The 10,470-nt window shown below is 35.6% G+C and overlaps 1 protein-coding gene and 1 pseudogene across 1 annotated transcript in view; both read left to right on the top strand.

The window, feature by feature from the left end:
- Positions 1–8,179, top strand: part of PTGES3 (prostaglandin E synthase 3) — a 23,570-nt gene extending 15,391 nt beyond the window's left edge. Inside the window, 7 exon segments of the mRNA XM_032874501.1 lie at positions 1,567–1,680; positions 1,828–1,897; positions 2,490–2,588; positions 3,311–3,400; positions 5,444–5,506; positions 6,277–6,301; positions 7,016–8,179. Coding sequence (XP_032730392.1) covers positions 1,567–1,680; positions 1,828–1,897; positions 2,490–2,588; positions 3,311–3,400; positions 5,444–5,506; positions 6,277–6,301; positions 7,016–7,035 — 481 coding nt within the window. The 3' untranslated portion in view covers positions 7,036–8,179.
- On the top strand, positions 6,701–6,850 carry LOC116877858 (annotated as a pseudogene).
- Positions 8,180–10,470: the final 2,291 nt, after the last annotated feature.

The raw sequence follows: 10,470 nt of genomic DNA, 5'->3' as shown, positions 1-10,470 counted from the left end.
TTTTTAAAAAAAGAATTTTCTTAGGGCACCTGGGTGGCTCAGTGGGTTAAGCCTCTGCCTTCAGCTCGGGTCATGATCTCGGTCCTGGGATTGAGCCCCACATCGGGCTCTCTGCTCGGCAGTGAGCCTGCTTCCGCCTCTCTCTGCCTGCCTCTCTGCCTACTTGTGATCACTCTCCCTCTCTGTCAAATAAATAAATAAAATCTTTTTTTAAAAAAAAAGGGAATTTTCTTATTCTATTTTTACATAATCTCTATACCCAACATAGGACTCAAACCTGCAACTCCAAGATCAAGAGATGCATGCTGTACTGACTGAGCCAGCCAGGCACCCCACAGAGGACAGTTTTAAAGAAACAGGGCATTTGGGTGGCTCAGTTGGTTAAGCATCCAACTCTTTTTTTTTTTTTTTTTAATTTATTTATTTGATAGAGACCGACACAGCAAGAGAGGGGACACAAGCAAGGGAGCAGCAGAGGGAGAAGCAGGCTTCCCGCCAAGCAGGGAGCCCGATGTGGGGCTTGGTCCCAGGACCCTGGGACCATTACCTGAGCCGAAGGCAGACGCTTAATGACTGAGCCACCCAGATGCCACTAAGCATCCAACTCTTGATTAAAAAAAAAAAAAATTACTGTATTTACCATGTACATATACAGTCTTTATCAACTATATTTGACTGCATTTGCATCAAGCAGTTTTTAATCATATTCTAAAACATAATTTTAATGGATGGGTAGAGCTCTAGGCAGCTTACACCATGAGGAAGACGGGTATGTTGCAGGAAACAGGAACAGAAGAGTAATAAAGAAAAAGCAAATAGTCCAGGCTTTTTCTAGTATAGTATCTATCAGATATATGTGTAGATAGAAGTTAAGGCTGTAAAAAAGCTTAATTCTTCAATGTCATTATTTAGAATTGTAAAAGTTAGGAAAATTGGTTTAAAAAAATGGTTGCTTGATACAATCAGAAATAAGCTATAGACGAGAACTTTTTAAAAAACACTATCAGTTCTACCATCATCTCTCTTACCCCCGTAGTTCCTAGCATTGTAAGTAAAAATGTTTAATACTGCGTTTCAATTGATAGTGGATTAGTTCTGTATGATACCTTAATTCTATGAAGTTGACATTTAGGAGCAAGTCTAAGGGAGTGGCAAATAAACTTTGATAGGGCTTCCTAATGGTTAACCCTATTGAGCATTGTTTCTTTTTTTTGTTTCATTTTTAAAATTCTTTTGTGAAATCAGTATCACTTTGTTGTTTTAACTTTGAATGCAGCTGTTACTAAAGGTGTATTTGAAATTATAATAAACTGCCTCAAGGTGCATCTGGGTGGCTCAGTCAACTCAGGTCTTGATCTTAGGATTGTGAGTTCAAGCCCTGCATTGGGCTTCCTGCTGCTCACGGAGCCTACTTTAGTTATTATAATAATAACAATAATAATAATAACTGCCTCAAAATACTCCTTGTTTGAGTGGGAGTATACTTACATGCCAAACTTCGGAGGTTATATAAATACTCAGTTAGTGAATTCCAGGTTAACTTTGTCTAATTTTATCTCTCTGTAGGCAGCCTGCTTCTGCAAAGTGGTACGATCGAAGGGACTACGTCTTCATTGAATTTTGTGTTGAAGACAGTAAAGATGTTAATGTAAATTTTGAAAAATCCAAACTTACGTTCAGGTAAATCACCATTTTACATCATTGAGTAAAAAGCTTGTTAGACAACTGACTGACTTTGGCTTGCTTGTTTTGTGTTTTCACTGAAGTTATTACTAATCTTTATCTCTCTGAAGATAAAGGCTCATTTTTTTTTTTTTTTTTACACAGTTGTCTTGGAGGAAGTGATAATTTTAAACATTTAAATGAAATTGATCTTTTTCACTGTATTGATCCAAATGTAAGTAGTCTTGATGCTTTAATCCCAATTTAAATCTGAGGAAATGGACATACATCAAGTACTCCTTTTAGCAGTAAGCAGTAATTGTTTTTCTTAACAGTTCAGAAGCTAACTAGGCGTATTTATATTTTTGCAATATTTCCCGCTTAGAACTACTTCTCTGCATACTCTTTTTGTTCTTGCTATCAGTGTTTGGACTTGGGGCAATATTCTTGAGGCTTGTCTTAATCTAACTTTATAGAATCTTAAAATTAGTCTATGATTATATCGTATTTAGTTAAATTTTTTAAGGTTTTATTTTATTCACCTGTGCAGGGAGGGAAAAGTTTTTTGCAATTTGGATAGCTAATGAAATTTTTAGTACTCTTGTGGGTACTAAAAATTTTCGTACTCTTGTGGGTTCATATCCCACCAGAGTACTAAAAATTTCATTAGCTATCCAAATTGCAAAAAATGGATGTTTTTTTTAAGTTTAGAGAAAATGTAGGGAGAGAAGTTAGAAAAGAGAGTTGAGGAATGACAAGTGGCTTTCTATTCTGTAGTGCTATTGGAGAGAGAAATGGTGTGATAGTGCTTTTGTTTTTGTTTTTAGGATTCCAAGCATAAAAGAACGGACAGATCAATTTTATGTTGTTTACGAAAAGGCGAGTCTGGCCAGTCATGGCCACGGTTAACAAAAGAAAGGGCAAAGGTATGTGTCTTTTCTTTTTTGGGGAGGGAAAGTTTAACATTTTTATTTTAAGTAATAAAAGACACATATGTTTGGCAAGAGGAATATAATATTTCTGTTTCATAGTTAATTGTTGTTAAAGTCTTGTGTTCTATGATTTTTTTCCTTCTTTTGGGTTTTATTAGTTACAACTTAAACCAAAGGTGGTCAGAATAAAGTCAGCAGTAGTTGTTACAGAATTTCTTGCTGAATTGAAGAGGCAGATTTTTCTTAGAAGGTTTTATAAGTTCTATGGGAGCATATTTTGGTGCTATAAAAAAAAGTCAGTTGTATCTGAGAATAGTTCCTAGCAATGAATTTTGTTTGTTTTTAAAGTAGGCTCCACGCCCAATGTGGAGCCTGATGTGGGGCTTGAACTCACAACTGTGAGATCAAGACCTGACCCAAAATCAAGAGTCAGAGGCTTAACTAAAACTGAGCCACTCAGGTGCCCCTGTTTTTGGTTTTGTGTGGGTTTTTTTGTTTGTTTTAAACTAGGATTTTTCAACAACTGTGAAAGGAGCTTTGTGAAAGTATTTTGCTGCATTTGACCTCATTCTGATTTTTCTGGTCTATGCTTTTTTCATATGTTAATTGCATGTCTCAATAGTATGAACCCACAGTTCCAAAAATACAGTTTTAAGGTATATAGCTGTAAGTTTAAATTAATGTAATCATAGGATTATGTTTGTATTGATCTATAGCTTAATTGGCTTAGTGTGGACTTCAATAATTGGAAAGACTGGGAAGATGATTCAGATGAAGACATGTCTAATTTTGATCGTTTCTCTGAGGTAAGTTCTTATAAATGCATTTTGCCACCTCAGTACATTTCTTTGTGAACTTAATTTGGTTTTAAAGCTCCTATTGATATTTAAGGCTTGAATGATTTTACTTCAGAGGTCATTCTGCAGCAAAACAAAGTAATGATCTTAACAGTGGTCATTTAATCCTGATGTTTAACATTCTTTTATAATTTTTAAAAGAGTTAGTGGTAAGTACTAAAGTTGATGTATACAGACAAAAAATTTTGTCAGTGCAGTGTAGCTAGTTTGGTGGGGTTGTTGGTTTGTTTTGTATCTAGTTCTTATTCTAGCATTGAGACTGATTTTTTTTAGGAACATGGAGAAGTTTGCATTTTAGAGCCATGTAATATGAATATAAACCTTTAAACATAAAAATGGGTAGTGAGATGTGCATGATGAGTGGTGTGTAAGGATGTTCTAGTTTGCAAAATCAAGGAAAGGATTTAAGTAAGTATTTTTCCAAGATGTCCTCCAAATACATATTGCTATGGCCAAAGAGAAAAAGTCATCGATCTCCCTTTAGGTATTATGAGGTAAATGTACAGCAGTAAAGCTGATTAGAAAAAGCATATTAGGTTGTAAGTTGAAGATGAAATCCATTTCATGGCAATTTGAAATTTTAATTGACTGGATTTTGTTTATATTTCTTCTTTGAAAACTAACAGCTAAAAAGTAGGAGTCCCTATATGCAACTGCTTATTCAGCATCTCCTCACATGGTTTTGGCACCTTGATTTCAAATTAGAGGGAAAGGGGGGATAGGAAGATTGTTTTCAACTATGCTGTTCCTACTCCTGTTCCTACTCCTTACCTGTAGTAATTGGTCCCAGCTGTGCCTGACATAGCTTAACACTCTCTTTCACTGTCTCTCTCCAGTATAGCATTAACAGCTATCTTTTGTTCTGTTTTTTGTTTTTACCTCCTTAATAGTTCTTGAGTGTATTCAGTTCGTTCTGTCTCTATTGCCATTGTATCCTCAACAGCTAACATTGTGCTTGGCACATTTTGAGCATTTTTTCCTGTTCAAAGAAACTTAACCGAAGTGTTCAACAGTTCTTTAGGGAAACTCTTTCCTAGTTATTTATATTATTCGATACTGGGTTGCCCAGAACTTTTATACTGAGCAGTTTTATGGTTAGGTACCTTTTAAAGGCTTCTTCTAACCCTACAGTGCAAATAAGCATAGACTCCGGAAGTTTTAAAATTTTTTCATAAAGTTACATATGGTTATGTGAATATTTAAAATTGTAAAAAAATTTACAGAACAGTTGTAGCTTGGGGACATAAGTCCCTTCCCATCTGTTAATAGTTTAGTTTGGTTATTCGTATCTTTTTAAGTAATAATACCGCTTGCTTTATAATCAGGAACTAAAGATAGGAAATTAGTACTTCATGTAAGTATGTTTTTTTGTTAGTCCCAATGTGTTGTGAGTATACAAGAGTATCTGTATATACAAATGTTATTACTCTCCTTAGTATATACATTTTATTTCAAGAATTACATATATTTTCTGTTTATAACACATTACTTATTCCTCTTTAGTCTTTGATTTAGTATTCGGGCCTTTTTATACAGCCTAATCATCCTGAAGGTCTTTATTTTAAATCATTTATTGGTTCTTCACAATATTTAAAACTAATGAGAATACCATAATACATGTGCCACCTAGCTTAAGATACAAAGCTTTACAACTACAGATGAATCCCATTCTTTTCTTTAGGCACGAGAGGTAGACACTGTTCAGGATTTCAGTATTTAATTTCTACATCCTACATAAATATCTTGCTGGATAAGTTTTAACAACTTCACTTTTCTTCAGTGAGAACTTAGTTTTCCTACAAGTTGTCAGGATTTTATGTGATTACCTAGATAATCTACCTTTTCAGAAAGGAAGGTGCTTAACATTTGTTTTGCTTCTTTTATTGGTGGAAATCTATGACAGGCTTAAGGTTTATTCTGGAGCTTGCAACCTAATAACTAGGGCTTAATTTATAACATCATTTTTAAAACTAATTTTTACACTTCAAATAGATGATGAACAACATGGGTGGTGATGAGGATGTAGATTTACCAGAAGTAGATGGAGCAGATGATGTAAGTCTATAAATTCTTTTCTCTGTTTACTTAAATAGTAAGAAACAATGTATTTATAGGTTGTTTCATATAGATTCAGGATTGCTTTTTTTTTTGCCACTTCTTGGTTTTTGTTTTTGTTTTTCTCTAAGAAATACAGGGAAAAGAAATTTTTGAAATGTGCTCATTTTTGAAGAATAGGTATCTGCTAGGGAACAGGTGTCCTCTGATTAGTTTGACTAAGTTAAACAGGTTTTGCAGCAGGATTGGTCAGAAACCATAAAGTAAATAGATGGATGTTGTGAATCTGTAAGAAGGATAAACTTGATCACTTCTCTCGACATTCCCTCGGCTGGCATCCTGCTAACATCTTCAAGAAAGTTGCTCAGTACAGTTTGAAAAATACTTAGACAATTCAGCAGCTAGGATTGGAATTCATTGTCTTATGTCAGTCCAGTGGTTTTCACAGTGAGCTGTTTTCCTCTTCCATTGAATGCCAAAAGAGAAGAGAAACCATTTTATGCCAAGTTTCAGTCTGGTTGATAGGAAGGGATTTAAAGGATGAGCACCAATCAGAAGGCACACAACTTACAGGAAAGTAGATCCTCAGCTGTATGTCTCTTCATCTTAAGTAAACTTGTTCTTAAGTCCAGTAATTAAATTCATAAGCTTGATACAATCACATATCTTTGCTATTTTAATAAAAGTACAGTGCCTCAGCTTTTTAAGGCATACTGTTAGCAGAGTAATGTTTAATCAACTTAGTAATTCTTAAAATTCTTCTTCTGCAGGATTCACAAGACAGTGATGATGAAAGTAAGTATCTTTGTAAAAAAGATGTTTACGCTGTGGTATTTCACATCAAAGACCACAAACTCTCAAAATAGAGATGTTAACTTCTTTACAGTTCTTGGAAGAAAAATTATTTCTTCGCAGCCTCTAATAAGATATCCAAAGCAGAAATTTGAATGATTCAAAATTTACATTAAAAAAGACAAATATTGGGGCGCCTGGGTGGCTCAGTGGGTTAAGCCGCTGCCTTCAGCTCAGGTCATGATCTCAGGGTGGTGGGATCGAGTCCCGCATCGGGCTCTCTGCTCAGCAGGGAGCCTGCTTCCCTCTCTCTGCCTGCCTCTCCATCTACTTGTGATCTCTGTCAAATAAATAAATAAAATCTTTAAAAAAAAAATAAATAAAAAAAAATAAAAAAGACAAATATTTAATCTGGCAGGGTTAAGGTGGTTTTTCCAGGCTGAGACTTACCCATTGCACTCCGGATGTGCTGACCCCTGCGATTTTCCCAAATGTGGGAAACTCACCTGCATAATTTGTGGTAGTCGGGGACTGCGTTTGCGCTTTCCCCTGTTTAAAAGAAGAAAAAAAAAAAGACAATTCCCTAGGAAACTATTTAACTCTGTTGTTGACTTTTTTTTTTTTTAAATTTTCTTTCTTTCTTTTTTTTTTTTTAATAAAACTTTGAAGTTGATTGTTTCCTTGTACTTCATTGCTAATCTTTTTAAAATCTTTCAGAAATGCCAGATCTGGAGTAAAGAATGTTGTCATCACCGGATTTTGAGAAAAGAAAAGTAACTTCTCTGCAAGATTTCATAATTGAGAGAATTCCTGAGTCGATAGCTCTAAAGGCAGATGCTGTATTTGCCTCCTTTAACCCATTTTTCAACCTGTTTGTTTTTTTAAAGGCTTCACTAAGGGTTGATACGTACCATTGTATGGGGCAGTTTTAAGTCAGCTAAGGCAATAACCTTATGCATGAACTTTTCCCAAACTTCCATGATGCTGTTGAGGTCCTAGGCAATTGACACAGCAGTTGTGATAAATAAAAACATTTCACCTCAGTCTCCTTTACTTCGTAACATAGATACTGACATGATAGGAAGCTCTTGGCTTAGAAGGAAGATAACTAAATTTTAGATTTTAGAAAATGGACTCAAAAGTGGCTGATGAAACAAATTGGTTGATAACTTAATCTTGGTAACTTGTCCTCTGGTATATCCTCCAGGATTATTCCACTAAAGTTTTTATTTTTCAAAGAATTTACTTCACATTATTGTAAGTAATCACTTGTCAGTGTTCCAGATGTATCTTAGCTAAAACTAGTGAATGCCCTAACTTAGATGGTTTTGAAGCCTGTACATTTGGTATTGTTTGACCCTTAAACTTTTACATCTCTTAGCATGGAGGACGAAGAAAGGCTGTACATTGTTGCTTGAGAGTCTGTACATTTAGACCAAATTGTATTTACACTGTCAGTATGGCAAATGAGTGGAAAAAAAAAATGTTAATACACTATTGGATTTTTTATTTCTTTTTTTGATTCAGCTTGTCCCAGGCTGAAAACCTCAATTTATGTTCATGACAGTGGGGATTTTTTTTTTTTTTTTTTAATGTCTACATTCTTTCTAATAAACTGTTGGAAGACTTTTTTGGCTGTCCTTTTAAGTGTCTGGTTTACTGTAATTTCATGTATTACCATTTACTGGAATGGAGTTTTTATTTTTACTTGAGGAAAAATTTGGGAATATTCCTCTGGGGGGAAAAAGGCTTGCTGTAATGTCAGGAAACCTTTTAAAAGTGGATCTGTAATAGCAAATTGTAGATGGACTTTGCAGCGGTTGGAAAAGAAAGTGTTGTGATTTGATTGAAATAAAACTAAATGTGTTGTCCTCCTGTAAATCTTTGAGCTTCTGCATTTTGGCAGTTTTTATTCCTTCTAACTTCTCTGTATTTGTTATAGCATAGAAATGGTTTCTATTTCAGTATTTCATAGAAGTGGTTCCTGTTTCACTTTTCTTTATGTCTGACATTAAGGATATATGTTACAGGCAGTATTAAGGGCTTGGGATATAAAGACAGTCCTTCAGGTACTGCTGTGCTCAGGGAGTCACAGGCTAGGCACAGGAGACGAATACTGAACAAAAACTTGAGAGATGGTGAAGTAAGCCATAATAGGTTTGCATAGGGCATTATGGTGATGTAGAAGGAAAACACAACCTTTTTCGCTTCCCCTGTTGAGTATATGACTCTCCAGAGTGATACTCAAAACCATTTTTCTTGAAATTCTACAACTAGAAAATCTACTTTCCAGGTGGCCTGGGCATAACACTTGGTATTCAACTCTGTTCTGTTATGTTACAGAAGAATAACATGGGTTCTGCTTCTGTTAAGGAATGCAGTTTGTTCAAAACCCTAGATTTTTTCACATTGGGAGGTATGTTTGAACTTCTATAGCTTTTTTTAAGTTATTGTTTTAAACTTGGTTTCCTTTGGGCACCAGCTCTTTCTGTCCACAGGTCCCCACCTTTTGCAACAAAAAAATAACAAAAAACTTGGTCTCCTTTGGAGCATACTGAAGGCATTAGTATGATAAGTGTAGCTCTTAGCTTCAGGGAAATATTTAAAAAGTTGAACTACATTTTTAGTCTAGTTCTCTTTTGTCAATGAGTTCTAGAAGTTAAAGATTCATTAAGGGTTCATTGGTTTTATCACCAGCCATTAAGCTGTAGCAGTAAGAAAGTATAGCTTGATGGATATCTGATTGTATCCTGTGTCTCCTAAGATTTTCTAAAGTTCTTTTGTGTTCAGACACTTGAATATGATTTTATTACCCTTATCGCTCACTCAGATACCAAGCCTTATGTATGGCATCAGTAGGCCAGAACTTGAGGAGAAATATTTGACCTTGTTATCTCATAACTGAATTGTAATTATTGCTTTAAAGAGAATTACTGGAGAGAGGATCACTTGAGTAGATTTTTTTTTTTTTTTAGATTTTTATTTATTTATTTTACAGAGTAATCACAGGTAGACACATGTGGGCAGAGAGGCAGCGAGAGAGAGAGAGGAGAGCAGAGAGCCTAATGTGGGGCTCGATCCCAGAACCTTGGGATCACGACCTGAGCCGAAGGCAGAGGCTTAACCCACTGAGCCACCCAGGCGCCCCCGCTTGAGTAGATTTTTAGTTTGAATAGCATGTATTCCCATAGTATGTCCATTTGATATGTGGTGAATACAGGTGCTTATATGCAACTTCCTAAACTGTAAAGTCACCTGCAAGGAAGAGAAGGAAGGCCATTAGTTGCTATAATTGCATGAAGGTTTTATCTATTAATTTAGTTTGAACTGGCTTTAGTTTCTTCTCTTTGATGGGAATCTTTTGATAAACAACTGATACTGAACATCTATGATAATCTCAATGCTGTTAGCAATGGCTCACCAAGCATTATACTAAGCATGAGAACATGAAGGCTGGGAAAGAAAGGTGAGGCAGACACCTTGTCTGAGGCCTGCTCTAGCCCCCTAAGTTATTTTATCCTAGTTTATGCTATTCAGGCCTGTGGATTTGAAATTTAGACATTAACCACACTTTAATAATCATCATTGGAGGTCTGTTTCTCCCAGAAGAGTGAGGGACATCATATATCACCAGTGAATCTCCAGTTCTTAAGATAGCACCTGACATGTAGAGGCTTAGTAAATAATTGTTGAATAAATACAGCTCAGAAATAGTTTGGGTAATGTTTTTTTGAGTGGAGCTAAGGAAACAAGTTAATCCAGTAATTCAGATGTCAAAAATAAAGGTAAATTTGCACCCTGGCAATGGGACCTGGAGAAAGATTTCCAGAGATAACATAGCTGGTCAAATAGGGTATGATGACAATTCATATAAGATACTGCCAGTCTTGCTTTGGTCTTAGCAGTCTTTTCTAAAGTAAAAACCAAATCCTGTCACTTTTTTACAAGTTCTGTTGTCAGTAGTTTCGTTTATGTGAAGAGCCTATCCAGAACTTTAACCTAAATTTTTTAGCCTCGAATCCAGTGACCTTCACTTTTTTTTAAGATTTTATTTATTTATTTGACAGAGTGAGATCACAAGTAGGCAGAGAGGCAGGAAGAGAGAGGGGGAAGCAGGCTCCCCCCCCCCCAAGCAGAGAGCCAGATGTGGGACTCGATCCCAGGACCCTGAG

This window comes from Lontra canadensis, unplaced genomic scaffold (assembly GCF_010015895.1).
Source record: "Lontra canadensis isolate GAN:19392208 unplaced genomic scaffold, GSC_riverotter_1.0 scaffold53, whole genome shotgun sequence".
NCBI classification, from domain to species: domain Eukaryota; kingdom Metazoa; phylum Chordata; class Mammalia; order Carnivora; family Mustelidae; genus Lontra; species Lontra canadensis.
The sequence above is the reverse complement of the archived record's forward strand: the minus strand, read 5'-3'. Positions and strand labels throughout refer to the sequence as shown.